Source organism: Sarcophilus harrisii, chromosome 3 (genome assembly GCF_902635505.1).
Source record: "Sarcophilus harrisii chromosome 3, mSarHar1.11, whole genome shotgun sequence".
Taxonomy (NCBI): domain Eukaryota; kingdom Metazoa; phylum Chordata; class Mammalia; order Dasyuromorphia; family Dasyuridae; genus Sarcophilus; species Sarcophilus harrisii.
The window spans coordinates 589,756,441-589,771,239 of record NC_045428.1 but is presented as its reverse complement, the minus strand read 5'-3'; the positions used below and the strand labels follow the sequence as shown (position 1 = coordinate 589,771,239).

General features: G+C 52.4%; 1 protein-coding gene across 1 annotated transcript in view; it reads left to right on the top strand.

Annotated features, from left to right (window-relative positions):
* RYR1 (ryanodine receptor 1) overlaps positions 1–14,799 on the top strand; it is a 49,717-nt gene that overhangs the window by 11,102 nt on the left and 23,816 nt on the right. The window contains 18 exon segments of the mRNA XM_031961617.1: positions 671–814; positions 927–1,004; positions 2,433–2,508; positions 2,792–2,915; positions 3,067–3,182; positions 3,333–3,400; positions 3,499–3,620; positions 4,332–4,381; positions 4,587–4,647; positions 7,658–7,661; positions 7,842–7,866; positions 8,483–8,564; positions 8,901–9,031; positions 9,586–9,811; positions 9,813–9,936; positions 10,490–10,773; positions 14,255–14,342; positions 14,678–14,770. Of these exon segments, the coding sequence (XP_031817477.1) occupies positions 671–814; positions 927–1,004; positions 2,433–2,508; positions 2,792–2,915; positions 3,067–3,182; positions 3,333–3,400; positions 3,499–3,620; positions 4,332–4,381; positions 4,587–4,647; positions 7,658–7,661; positions 7,842–7,866; positions 8,483–8,564; positions 8,901–9,031; positions 9,586–9,811; positions 9,813–9,936; positions 10,490–10,773; positions 14,255–14,342; positions 14,678–14,770 (1,896 nt within the window).

Here is a 14,799-nt window from a genome sequence, read left to right as displayed (position 1 = left end):
AACTCTGAGCATGAACTCAGGCCCCCACCGTGGAATGGGCTCTTGGCCATGTGACACCACCTGGCCCGGCTCCTCAGATCCTCCATTTTTCCTGCCACCGGCCCTCCAGAAACCAGCTTCCTCCCCTTCTGGCTCTGGCCTGTAGTCTGGCCAGGACCTCACTGTTGAATGGGAGGGTGAGAAGAACACATCGGAAGGGGGAGGCAGGAATGGGAAGACTATGACCTGAGAACTAGAAGAAAATTTAGGTCTTCTAATGAACCCCCTCTCCCACCTTCTAAAGAGGAGAAAAGAAGACCTAGGAACGTGACACTATTTACCTAGTGTCACATAGAGAGTAGAAGGGCTCAGCTTCAGACCTGGGTCCCCTACCTTCAAATTTAATGTGCTTTACACTAATCACGCTGACTTACAAATTGTCCAGATGTCTCACACTCAAGCCTTCTCCCAGGGGTCTCTGGGAATGGTCAAGGGACTGCTCCTAGTTTCTGAGCTCCACTGATGGCTCCCGTGCTCACCCATTTCTTCTTTCTAGTGCAGCAATCCACCCAACTTTGGTTTCTCATCATAGGGCCTCGTGCTCATGGGCCTCCCTCTTCCCACACAAGGCAGTGCTTCTCCAAGGCTATAACTGATCACATGCCTTCTTCTTCTCCCCGTTCCACACCAGGACAAGGAGATTTACCGATGGCCCATCAAGGAGTCCCTGAAGGCCATGATCGCCTGGGAGTGGACTGTGGAAAAGGCCCGTGAGGGTGAGGAGGAGAAGGGAGAGAAGAAGACCAAGACTCGCAAGATCTCCCAGAATACCCCGGTAAGGGGAGTAGGGAGCTGCTTGGGGGGGGGGGGGACTGGGAATGGGGGACCTAGGGCAGAGCTGGCTCATTCTTCCCTGGCTCTGAGAATTCCCTCTCTTCCATTTTCAGGCCACCTATGACCCAAGAGAGGGCTATAATCCCCAGCCTCCAGACCTTACCTGTGTCACCCTGTCCCGGGAACTGCAGGTGAGATACCCTAAATCCTTTCTCAATGGTCCTATCTGAGTTCTGACTACATTGTCTCCTCTGATGAACTCTGACTGCACCTCCCAAGGGAGTTCTAGCTCCATCCTCTTTCCCCTCTCTCCTCATGAGTTCTAACTGTATCTTCTTTAGTGAGTTCTGACCGTATCTCCTCATGAGTTCTGACTGTATCCCCTTCCCCCTATGAGTTCTGACTGTATCTCCTCCCCTCATGAGTTCTGACTGTATGCCCTTCCCCCTATGAGTTTTGACTATATCTCCTCCCCTCATGAGTTCTGACTGTATCCCCTTCCCCTGATGAATTTTAACTGTATCCCCTCATGAGTTCTGACTGTATCCCCTTCCCCCTATGAGTTCTGACTGTATCTCCTCCCCTCATGAGTTCTGACTGTATCTCCTCCCCTCATGAGTTCTGACTGTATCCCCTTCCCCTGATGAATTTTAACTGTATCTCCTCATGAGTTCGACTGTATCTCCTCATGAGTTCTGACTGTATCACCTTCCCTCATGAGTTCTGACTGTATCCCCTTCTCCTCCCCTGAGTTCTGACTGTATCCCCTTCCCCCGGTGAGTTCTGACTATATCTCTTCATGAGTTCTGACTGTATCTCCTCATTAGTTCTGACTGTATCCCCTTCCCCTGATGAATTTTAACTGTATCCCCTCATGAGTTCTGACTGTATCCCCTTCCCCCTATGAGTTCTGACTGTATCTCCTCCCCTCATGAGTTCTGACTGTATCTCCTCCCTCATGGGGTTCTGATGTTCCCCTTCCCCTGTTGTTTTAACGTATCCTTCGGGTTCGCTGTTCCCAGGGTTCTGACTGTTAACCTTCCCTCATGGGGTTCTGCTGTTCCTTCTTCTGGGGTTCTGACTGTATCCTTCCCCGGGGGTTCTGACTATTCTCTTCATGGGTTGACTATCTCCTCTGGGTTCTGACTGTATCCCCTTCCCTCATGGGTTCTGCTGTTCCTTCTCCTCCCTGGGCGCGTCCCCTTCCCCGGTGGGTTCTGACTATTCTTTGGGTTCTGACTGTATCCCTCATTGGTTCTGATGTTCACCTTTTCCCTCGGGTTCTGTTGTTCCCTTCCCTGGTGGGTTTAACGATTCATGGTTTGACTGTCTTCATGGTTCTGATATCCTTCCTATTGGTTTCAAATCTGTGGGGGATCTCTGGTTGTCTTCTAACCCATGGTTCCCTTCCTCACCCCCAGCTGGGGCCTGTGGGGAGATCTGACAAACCTCTTTGGGGGGTTTGGGGGAAGGGTTTATTGTTAGAAGGACTTTGTCTTGGGGCAGGGGAATGGAGGAGGGTGTGAGGGAGGGGAGACCCGAGGATGCTGGACCTGTGCCTAAGGCCAAGACCTGAAGCTTCTGAGACTGACGCTTGCCCCCGGGCCGTCTCCTTCCAGGCCATGGCTGAACAACTGGCTGAGAATTACCATAACACATGGGGGAGGAAGAAAAAGCAGGAATTAGAAGCCAAGGGTGAGGTCCAGCCCTGAGACCCCAACCATCCCTTGGGGAGGCTCCTACCCTGGGAACTCCCCGATTCTCCAGCTTTGAGAATGTCCGATCCTGGAGACCCTCCACTCCCTGGGATGATCCTCATTCTGAGAACCTCCTAGATCTCCCACTTCAAGGGACCCCTAACCCTCCCAGTTCGGGAGAGTCACTAATCCCCAGGATTTCCCCAATCCGAGATCCTCTTAATGCTCCTTGCCCGGCCCTTTCTGCACCATCTCTGCTGCTTGAGCACCGTCCCCCACAGGTGGAGGCACCCACCCCCTCCTGGTCCCCTATGACACACTGACGGCCAAGGAGAAGGCTCGCGATAGAGAGAAAGCCCAGGAACTGCTCAAATTCCTGCAGATGAACGGCTACGCGGTGACGCGGTAAGGGGCGAGGGGGGTGAGCGGCCAGTTCTTGGAGGACGGGGGCTGGAGTGGGTGGGGGCAAGGGGGGGCGAGCAGCTAGCTCCCGGAGCACGGGGGCTGGGTGGGCAGGGGCTCACCAACTTTGGTCCTGTTTGTCCTGCTTTCCCAGAGGGCTGAAGGACATGGAGCTGGACACATCTTCAATTGAGAAGAGGTTTGCGTTTGGGTTCCTCCAGCAGCTGCTCCGATGGATGGACATCTCACAGGAGTTCATTGCCCATCTGGGTGAGCTTCCTTGCAGTTTCCTTTTCCACCCCCACCCCCACACAAGGGCTGCCCTCTAGAACCTCTTGGCCCTTAAGAATCCCCTCCCCCAAACATCCCTCAGGTTCCCCTCGGGCCTAATTTCCCCCTTTCCCGTCTCCCATCCCCCAGAGGCTGTGGTGAGCAGCGGACGGGTGGAGAAGTCTCCTCACGAGCAAGAGATCAAGTTCTTTGCCAAGGTCGGTGGTCAGGCTTGGGGAAAGGGTCTGGGGCAAGATCTGAGGTGACGGCCACACTCCCTTTCTCATTCCTCTCCTCCCCCCCCCCCCCCCCCCAGATCCTCCTGCCGCTCATCAACCAGTACTTCAACAACCACTGCCTCTACTTTCTGTCCACACCAGCCAAGGTGCTCGGCAGTGGGGGCCACGCCTCTAACAAGGAAAAGGAGATGATCACCAGGTGGGTGCCCCGTGCCCCTGAGCCTGGCCCCTCCCTGCCCCAAAGGATCCCGACCCCACTCCCCATCTCCTGCATTCAGGCTGCCCTGATTCCCTTGTCCTCTGGCTTTGGGGGTTCCTAAGGGGCAACAAAATGCATGCGGTCCTGCCGGCGCTCGGTGAGGGGATATCCCTCAAATCTGGGGGACCATCTTCGCCTGTCCTCAGTGGCAGGAGTTAAGTCCTTATTCTATCATGGCTTCTCACCTTCTTCTCCCACCTCTCCTCCCCTCTCTGCCTTTGTCCTGTCCCCCACATCCCTCTTACCCAACGTCCTGCCCTCCCTTCTCCTGGCACTTTCCCTCCCATCCTTCCGCCCCCTTGTCTCCCACTCTCCCTTCCCTCCTTCCTTTTCTACCCCTTGTCCCTTTGTTCCCTTGTTCCTCCCATTTCTCCGTGGGTGCCCCATGATTTCTTACCTTCCTATGCCCCTTCTTACCCTCCCCTTTTTCTCTCTCTCCTCTTTTCCCTCCTCTCCTTTCCTCCTGCTCTCTCATCCCTTCCATCTCGCCCCTTCCTCTTTGTCCCCTTCTCTCCTTCCATCCCGATCTCGCCCTCTCCCTGACCCACCACCCCTGTGACCTTCCTCTCCCTCACTCTTCCTCCATCCCCATCTCTCTTCACCCCGTGCCCCTTCTCCTCTGTCCCTTTTCCTCTCTGTCCTCGTCTCTAGCCTGTTCTGTAAACTCGCCGCTCTGGTCCGCCACCGAGTCTCTCTCTTTGGTAAGAACCCTTCCCTCCGGTGCCTCCTTTCCCACCATAATCCTTTCCTCCATGCTCCCCCACTCTTTCATCCCTGCCCCCAAATGGGACCCATATTCCACATGGGAATGGAGGACTGGGGGTGCACGAATGGGTGTCAGTGCTGGGTCAGCAAGAGGGCCAGGGACCCCCATTTCCTCGCCCCATCCTGTTTCTTCTCCTTCAGGGACTGACGCTCCAGCTGTGGTCAACTGCCTGCACATCCTCGCCCGGTCCCTGGATGCAAGGTGAGACCTCATCGCCCTGACACCCCCGGCCCCCATCCTAACCCACAGGGGCCCCGCAGCCGAGCCTGGAGGCTTCAGTACCTCCGTCCATCACTCACCTCCGTCACAATGGCGGGTGTGCCGCTGTCCTGGTCTGGTCGAGGCTGGTGGGACCGATGCTCCCCTGTCTGGACATGAGCTCTCTCTTGGGGGGCCTCAGATCACACGAGCTTTCCTGGGGCTCTCCCCGTTTATTCCTGCTAAGCCAGCAGTCTGCTCAATCATGCAGGTCTTTTCATAGGAATTGTGATGGAGAAGTCTAGGGAACAGGGCTCAAAAGGATCCCAGGGGCCCATAGTGCACAGAGTGCTGAACCCGGAATCAGGAACATTCATCTTCCCAAGTTCAGATCCAGCCTCAGACACTTCCTCATTGTGCAATCCCGGGCAGTCACTTCACCCCGTCTGCCTCAGGTTCCTCATCTGTAAAATGAGCTGGAGAAGGAAATGGCAAAGCTTCTCCAGTCCCTCTGCCAAGAAACCCCAGATGGGGTCTCAGAGAGTCGGTCATGCCTAAAATGACTGAACCACAATTACAGCCAGTCCAAAGAGCGCTGGGTTTAGAGCCAAGGACTTGAGTTTATTGATGACCTTAGAGAAGTTCCTTGACTGCCGAAGTCCTTAGATTTACTTTTCCACGGCCTCTCCAGCTCTGGCTTCATGATGCTCCCCTCATTCCCAGCCTGCCTAGGTCCTTCTAGATTGGGAAGGCTGGTTAGTGGGTCTGTCAGTTTTGTATTATCGGCCATTCCACAAGCAGACCTACTAGGGCACTATCCAAGCATTGGACAGAGCCTGAAGTGCTTCAGCAGAGACTTCCTTCCCCCTGGGGCCATCTCTGCAACCCTCTGAGCGTGTTGCTTTGACCACTTCCAAAGCCGGTCCACCATCCTTCCATGCATCCCTTGTCTCTCATCTCGTTCACAAAAATGACACTGAGACACTTGGTTAAATGCTAAAAACCCAGGTGGCCTTTACTTATAGCAGCTCCCTAATTTGCTCATCTAGTAACGCCATCAGAAAAGGAGCGGAGATTCATCTGAAGTGACCAGTTTTTGATGAGACCCTTTATGGAGATTGCCAAAATCTCCAGAAACCGCCCCGGGTTAGATTTCACATAAGTTTGTCCCGGGTTAGAGTTCACACGAGTTTGTCCCCAGCTGCTCCTGGGCAGTCTTGGAGCTCCCTGTTCCACTTGTGAGCTGAGGACCTCAGCACCCCGGCACCTTAGAGCCAGGGGCCACCTGGCCACTGTCCCCAACAGGAAAGGCCTCCTTGACATGAGGTCATGTGGCTTGTGCTCTGAGACATCCTGGACGTCCCTGGAGGATGATCAGGAAGGAGAGTCTAGACCCATTCTTGTTGGCTTCAGAGGTCAGAACCTACTAAGAGAGAATATAAATGTATCGGGCTTGGGGCAGGGAGAGTTCCTTTGAGTTCTAACTCAGACTCAGATTCTGTACGGAACAGGAAACTTATTATATCATCCTTTCTTTGATTCTCCCTCATTCTTCTTTGGGAACCCCTGGGCTTTCCGCTGCCCCCCTAAGGGTAGGGTCAAGGTCAGAGATCGTGAAGGTCCCCACTCCATCCTTTGTCCCCATTCCCAAATTCTCCCCAGATTCCCATTGAACCCGCTCTAGTCCTGTCTTGGAAACGAGGTCATTGAAGCTGACATGACCCATCTTGCTCTCTGAATCTCCATCATTCTGCCAGGTGGGCCCTGCCCCTTCCTCCAACTGCCCCAAGGCAGATCATGTAACTGGACCCCAACACCAACGATTCTGAAAGCGAGTCTGAGCCCGTCAATCCTTCCCAACTCCTTTGAAATGTCCCTTGTTCTCTCACCAGAACCCTAAGACCCTGGTCCTCCATCCAAAACAGGGCTAGAAATTGTGTCTAGAACAGTGAAGAATTCTTGATCCAAAGTCAGGGGCCTGCTCAACTACCTCCCGCTCTGAACAAATAGCTGACCTCCCATGGATTTTAGGTCCCTGATCTCCAAGATGGGACAATCAGAGCCGTGGTCCCCAAACTTTTAGATCTCAGGACCTCTTTATGCTCTTCAGAATTACCCCCCCCCCAAGAGCTTTTGTCTGTGGGTTATACCTGTGGATATTTATCAGACTAGGAATGAAAACTGACACTTTTTAAACAAATATGCTTTTCATAATTCATTTAAAAATAACCATAAGGAAAAAAAAATAATAACCAATAAGGGGCAGCTAGATGGTGCAATGGATAAAGCACCGGCCTTGAAGTCAGGAGGATCTGAGTTCAAATCCAATCTCAGATACTTAACACTTCCTAGGTGTGTGATCCTGGACAAGTCACTTAATTGCCTCACAGGAAAAAAGGGGGGGGAGGGTGAGAGAATAATAACCATAAAACCATTACATGATAACATGCTTTTTTAATCAAAAAAAATTTGTGAGAAAAATGTATCTTCTTGCAAATCTCTCTTAAGAGATTCGCCCTTAATAGAAGGCCCCGGGGTTCTCCTATTTGCTTCTATTCCATTTCAGCGTGTCGTTTTATTTGAAATATATGAATGATAATAATAGCATTTCTATAGCACTTTAAGGTGTGCAATGTGCTTTTCAAATAGCTCATTTGAAGAGAATTCAGCCTCACTCAGATGTGTTGGAGGCAAAGGGAGGAGTATTTTAATAGGTAAATAATGTCTTAATATTATTATGAAAACTGTTGACCTTGAGGTCTCTCTGAAAGACTGTGAGAACCATTGACTATCGAGGCCATTGGGTGAGACAGTACCTACGGTCCTGAACTTGGAGTCCCGGAGACCCAAGTTCAATTCTTAATTTATTTGCTGTGTTGACCCTGGGCAAGTAGTCACTTAACTTCCATTTGCCTCAGTTTCCCAATCTGTAAAGTGAGGGGTTGGGGCCAATGGCTCTAAAGCTCCCTCCACCTTTAAGGCCTTCCTCCATCTCCCCACCCTGTCCTGTTAGGACCGTGATGAATTGGTCCCAATCGCAAAGGCTGGTCCCATCTTCTTGAGGCGCTTGGAGGACCGAAATGGTGGAGAACCTGCCCTGGCAAGGGCCCAAAGCGCGGGCCGGGTCAAGGGCGCGGCCAGGAACCTCACCTACCCACCGTGGTCGCTTCCCGTTTCCCACGCTTTTCCAACGCCAGCACCAGTTTGGGGATGATGTCATCTGTGAGGGCAGCCCCGGCTGGGTCCCGAGGAGGAGGGGGCGGTCTGGGGGGGAGCCCGGTCGGGGGCTCAGGCTGGGGAAAGCGAAGAGTTCGAGGGGCCCCTGGGCAGGAGGGGTGGGGAGGAAAGGGAAAATTTTCAAAGGGCGAGAAAGACCTGAGAAATTGACTGCCAATTCCACCAGGTTGTCCTTCTCCTACCTAATTTGTCCCATTTGTAAAGAAGGATGTCCTTCCAGCCTCAGAGTCAGGATTCTGGGATCTCTAAATCTGTGACCAAGCGATCCCTGACTTGATGTTTGACTTATCCCTTCCTCTTGCTGGGACTCAGTTTCTCCATTTGTAAATGAGGGGGGTTTGGGAAGGAACCCAATTCCATCTGCGCCAGAAATGTGCTTGCTGTTGTACCACACCGTCCCCCTCGTTCTGGAGGGAGGAGGGAAGAGGCTCGCATAATTTGAACCTGGTGCCCTGACCTGGGGAGCCGAGCTCCCCATTCCCCTTTGGTCTCTGAGATCCGTCCCAGCTCAGAGATCCAACTGTTCTTAAAAAAAAATTCAATGGGAAGGGGAGAATTTCTGACCTTCACCCTTGTGTTTTCCATCATCCTTCCCACACAGTGGACGACGTCCAGGTCTCCTGCTACCGAACACTTTGCAGCATCTACTCTCTGGGGACCACCAAGAATTCCTATGTGGAGAAGTATGGAGGGGCTGGAAGGGGCCAGGAGGGGTCGCTGAGAAAGGGCAAGACTGGAGAGGGATGGGACTGGAGGGGAAGGGGGATGGGGGCAGATTGGGGAGGAAGGGGCATGGGGGCAGATTAGGGAGAAAGGGGAATAGAAGTAGATTGGGGAGGAAGGAGGATGGGGGCAGATTGGGGAGAAAGGGGGATGGGGGCAGATTGGAGAGATTGAATGGAAGAGGATTGGAGGGGAAGGGCAGAAAGTTTATTGAAGGAGGAGCTAGAGAGTGGGGAACCTAATGAGTGGAATGGAGAAGGTCAAAGGTCAAAGGATGACCCCGTCCCCACCCCCAGGCTCCGTCCAGCCCTTGGAGAATGCCTTGCCCGTCTGGCAGCTGCTATGCCAGTTGCCTTCCTTGAACCCCAACTGAATGAGTTCAACGCCTGCTCTGTCTACACCACCAAATCTCCCCGAGAACGTGCCAGTGAGTTTGGGGGGGCCACCTCTGAGTGAAAGGAAGGTAGCCTGTAATGTAGAGAATCCCCAGTTGAAGGGAGGAGCGGCTCTGGGGATGAGGGGACCCCTGATTAGGGAGTACACTAATAACTTTGGGACTCAATGGAATCAAGGTAGAAAGTCGGGGGTAGATTTGGGAGTCCTCTGCTTCTAGGGCGCTGCACTGGAGATAAGAGAAATGGTGAGCTTCAGAAACAGTGGAGTAAGAATAGAGCTCTGAAAGTTATCAGTCTGGGTAGCTGATGGCACTCAGGGATGCTCTGAAAACTGAGGATTTAATTGAGCATGTGTCCATTAAGACCACTACCATCCCCAGATCTTTTTCTTTAATGCCTGAAAAGGGGGAGGGAGCTCTCCATTTGTTGGTTTCCAAGCTAAGGCTGGAGGACCACTGGGGAGGGATCTTGTCTGAGGATCCTTTCAAGGGGCCCAAGGTCCCTTTAACCCTGCCTTTGGGGCCCAATGAGGGTGGGATCATGGAATTTGGGGGAACCCCTAAGTGGGTCTCATATTCTGCCCCAGTCCTGGGCCTTCCGAGCTCCGTGGAGGAGATGTGCCCAGATATCCCAGACCTGAAGCACCTGATGGCCGAGATCGGGGGGCTGGCCGAGTCGGGCGCCCGTCACACCGAGATGCCCCATGTCATCGAGATCACGCTGCCGATGCTCTGTAACTACCTGCCCCGCTGGTGGGAGCGGGGGCCCGAGGTCCCCTCCTCACAGCCCCCAGGGGGACCCCCACCCTGCACAGATGCACCCGGACCACCCCTAATCCCTCCTAAACATCCTCCGATTTGTCAACAACCTGGGATAAGGGGTTTTCGTGGATGGCGCTCAGGGGGACCGGAATGAAGCGCTTGGGGTGTGGATGTGGGTAAAAAGGGCCTGGAACATGGGGGGGGGGGTGAAACACCTGGAGGGGAGGGGCCTGTGAGGATGAAACTCCTGGAGGGGGAGGTGAGAATAAAGTGCCTGGTGGGTGGGTATGAGAGATGAAGTGTCTGGAATCCAAAGTCCTGATTCTGATCCTTAAATACCTGTGGAAAGCTTTTGAACAAGTCACTCTCCCTCCCTGTCTCTCTGTCTGTCTCTGTTTCTCTGTCTCTCTGTGAGTCTCTCCCTCTCTTTTGGTCTCTGTCTCCTGTTTCTCCCTCTGTCTCTCTGTCTGTCTCTGTGTATCTCTGTCTCTGTCTCTGTATCTCTCTCTGTGTCTCTGTCTCTTTCTGAGCCTTACTAAAATCAGAGTAGGAAGAGAAGGTGTCTGAGACACACCCCCCAGGCTCTAGAACCCCACTCCCCGAAGGGCAAGGAGCTTGGGACCCAGGATATGGCGGCTCCTAAAGCCCTGGACAGCGTCTGTGTCTCTGTGTGTGTGTGGGGGGGGGGTTCCCTAGCTTCTGGGTGGGAGGTCGGGGACACCCAGATAGAGGCTCCCCAGGCCCACCAACGCCCCTGCCTCGTGTCCCGCAGTGTTTGCGCAGCCGATCGTGAGCCGGGCCCGGCCCGAGCTGCTCCGCTCACATTTCATCCCCACGGTGGGCCGGCTCCGGAAGCGCGCAGGGAAGGTGGTGGCCGAGGAAGAGCAGCTGAGGCTGGAAGCCAAGGCGGAGGCTGAGGAGGGAGAGCTCCTGGTGCGGGACGAGTTCTCTGTGCTCTGCCGGGATCTCTACGCACTCTACCCCCTGCTCATCCGCTACGTAGACAACAACCGGTCAGCCCCCGCCCCGCCCCCAGCACTGCCCCTGCCCCAGCCCCGCCCCCAGCAGGCACATGCCCGGGAGGCCAGCCTTGCCCCCCACATACTCCAATGCTCTGGCCAAGGTTACGTCCCCCGGTCACGGTCGCCCCATGACTCCAGCCAAGCCCCCACTAGGTTAGAAAAGCAAGAAGGGCTGGTCCGGGAGCTGGGGTCCCCCGCGAGTCCGCAGAGGGCCTGCTCATTCTTGCCTCTCTCACTCCCGGTGCCAGCCACACCGTCAGCGTTTGGCCCTCGGCCTTGTCATGTTTTCTGTGCTAACGGTGGTGTCCCTGGGCCCTTGGCTCTTGCCTGGACCAGCCCATCTCCCCCCCAGCCTGACAGGCCGCCGGAGCCTCCCCAACTCATGCCTCGCACGGGACCCACTGCCAAGGTCCCACCTCTGGCTCCTCTCGGCTGCCCCGTTCTCAGCCACCCAGACACGCCGGCCCCGGGTTCTGTGCTCCGCAGGCCTGGAGCCCCATGGGAGGATCAGCGCCCCTAAAAGCCGGGCTTTCCGTGGGCAGGAGTCCCGGGATTTCCCCAGTGGGGCCCAGGCCCCTTCTTTAGTGTCTGCACAAGACACAGAGAAGTGGATGGACTCACGCTTTCCGGGCCCCACCAGAGGGAGGCCTGCTAGGGTTTTCCCAAGGGGATTGCAAGTGATTAAGCACCTACTGTGTGCCAGGCACTGAGCTAATCGTGAGGACAGATAGAAATATAGTTCCTGCCCTGAAAGAGCCTGTATGCTAAAGGGAGGGAAGAATAAGCATCTATGAAGTACCTACTGTGTGTCAGGCACTGTGCTTACCATGAGAAAACAAATAGAAATTTATAAAAGTATTTCTTCATCTCCCAGGTGTTTAAGCCCCCTTTCCTCCATCATCACTTATGTTGCATATCTCCCATACCGACTCGCCTGGGAACATACCCTACCCCCTCAAGGACAGGAACTGTTTCATTTTTTTTCTTTATATCTCAGGACAGTGAATGACACACAGTAGGTACTTAATAAGTGCTGATTGGTAGATTGGAATCTAATTAGGAGACAATTGTAATTATCGAGGCAAGATGCAGAAAGACTATGTGAGTAGAATGAATCCAGCTTGGTAACGAATGGGATATGAGGGATGAAGAAGAGGGAAGAATCAGGTGTCAATTGACTGGAAGAATAGTGAAATGTTGTAAGACCCTTTTCTGGACACTCCGTGGCTTAACAATAGTAAACAGTCAAACATTTATTAAGTATCTTCTGTATTCCAAGAGGCAGAGGAACGGCTCAGGACAACAGGCCAGGCTTGGCGTCAGGATGAACTGAATTCCCATTTAGGCTCAGACACTTAATAGTTGTCACTTAACTCCAATTGCCTAGCTAAAAAGGAAAAAGAAAATGCCTGGAGCTGAGAAATGGAGGCTCTTAATTTATGGAGCAATCAGGAGGCTGAGGTCACTGGATCAAACAATGTATGGTGGGAAGGAAGGTATAAGAAGACTGAAAAGGGAGGAGGGAGCTAGATTAGAAAGGATGCTGAATGCCAATCAGAGCATTTTGTATTTGGTCTATGAGGTAATAGGGAGCCACTGGAGAGTAGGGAGGAGGGGAGGCGACATAGTCGATTCTGTGCTTCAGGACGTTCCTCCCGGCCCTTTGTGATTGGTGCTTTCTGTGTGTCCACTCTGCCTTTTTAAGTTCAGGGTTTTTTCCAGAAACCAAAGCCAAGTTCCCTGTACATCCCCCCTCTTCCCTTTCTCGTTTTTCATTCCTATGGCATCCCTCCCATTTTCCAGAGACTCCCAGGCATCGCTGACATGGCTGAGTAATCTTAGCTGGTATTTTTCTGTTTCCTGGAATATAGCTCACATAAGCCTGGAGATTAAGATTGTAGGTACCACCGGGTACCTTCCTGACTCAACCCCAACTGTTATCAATCACGGCTTAACCGAACACGGCCTCTTCCTAATCTTCCTCCCTCCTAAACCCTCCCGTCCGTCTTCCAGCCGAGTCCGACTCCTGACCAGATCTGAGTCATAGGTCAAGTAGCTGGACTGGGCGGCCGGGCATTTAACCCAGAACATGAAAGTAATCAAAGTATAAATAACTTCCTAACTCATGCTGTTTTTGGACGTGTTTTTGGAGTCAAAAGCCTCCTAGCTCTTGGCTAAGCACAAGGCCACCTCAGCTAAAATTCCGAAGCCTTTAATCACTTGCCGATTCTAATTGCCCCGTGCATAATTAATTCCAAGGAATTAACGTTACAGGTCACCCAGAGGGTGCCAGAGAGACACATGGCCACGGGGCCTGACCGCGCCGTGTCCCCAACAGAGAACTGTCCGAGGGAAATTTTACAAAGGATGTCACGCCTGAGCGTGAGAGAATAGAAGCAGGGCTTATTGGGTAACAAGGTGATGGGGAAGTCCAGTCAATGCCAGAGACCGAGGAGGGCTTCCTCTAGGCACCCGGCCCAGCAGACACCCTCCCTGCCTAGGCTGTGGTCAAGCACTTCAGGACTCAAGGCACGGAGGGTCCTGATAGAGAATCACCAGTAGGAGGAGCAGTTCCACTGAAGTGACCCCCCAAACCATCCGGTTCTATAATTCAGAGGATTAATGGATGGTCCTCCTTATCTGAGAAAAGTCATTTCCTTGCTTCCTGAGGGTGCCTCCCGAGGGACAAAGCCCCTGCCAAATGCTTTGAAGAATGAGTCACTCTAGAAAATGCCTTTGGAAGGAATGCTAAAAATTCCTCCTTAAGGATTAAATTACTCCAGCCATTCCTATAATGGAACCAACGTTAGGCTTCTTTTTCGTTTTCTTTTTTCATTTTCTTTTTCTTTTTTATATTTATATTTATTTTTTTTTTTTTTTTTTTTTTTTTTTTTTTTTTTTTTTTTTTTTTTTTTAGTAATCCATCATTTCCCAAATGCATCTCTCCTTACTCTCCTCCCTAAGTGGCCATTCCTTATGATAATTTTTTTTAATTAAAGCTTTTTTCCCCCAAAACACATGCATAGTTAGTTTTCAACATTCCCCCTTGTAAAATCTTATAATCCAAATTTTTTTCTCCCTCCTTTCCCCCTCCCCCTTCCCCTAGTAATCCAAAAAATGTCAAACATGTGCAATTCTTCTGTACATTTTCCCTCAATTATATGATAAGGATTTTAAAAGAAGGAGAAAAAAGCATTAAAGTCAAAACATTTGTGACCGGGGTGCACTATTCCACATCCATGGTCCCCCCACCTCTGTAAAAAAGGGAGGGAGTTAGCTGGGGGCCACCTTAGTATGATTCTTCTCCCTTCCTCTCCCCTCCCAACAGATGTCTTAAAATGATGGTGTCCAGCTGACCACTACGGCCTCACTCTGGGCCTCAATTTCCCCATCTATAAAATCAATCAGCCCTGTCCAAGCCCCTTGCCCTCCCCTCTCCCCTCTAATTTTCTGACTCACCACCCTCCCGCAGAGCCCACTGGCTAACAGAACCCAACCCTGATGCAGAAGAACTCTTCAGGATGATAGCAGAAATCTTCATCTATTGGTCCAAGTCTCATGTAAGCATCTGATCCTTGGCCTTCCTTCCCTCAGCTCCATCCCTCGACACCGCTGTGAAACTCCCAGAGAGGGAGCAACCGTGGAGTGGCGAGGGCCCCCCGACCCAGAGTCAGGGGTCCTGGGTTCTAGTCTTGGCTCTGTCACTGACTCAGGGTGACCTTAATGAAATCTGTTCCCTTCTTGGGTCCTCAGTCTTGAAAAAAATCTCCTTAGCTGACCCCTAATACTTCCCAACTCGAATACTCTGTTTAGAGTTCTAAGGTCCCTTCTGGTTCTGCCATTCTGAGATATGAAGACCCTCCATCACTATGTCCATTTTCTCTCCCACCCTCAGAACTTCAAGAGAGAAGAACAGAATTTCGTGGTACAGAACGAAATCAATAACATGTCCTTCCTGACGGCAGATAGCAAGAGCAAGATGGCCAAGGTGAGCAAGAGGCAAAAGGGAAGAGGCCT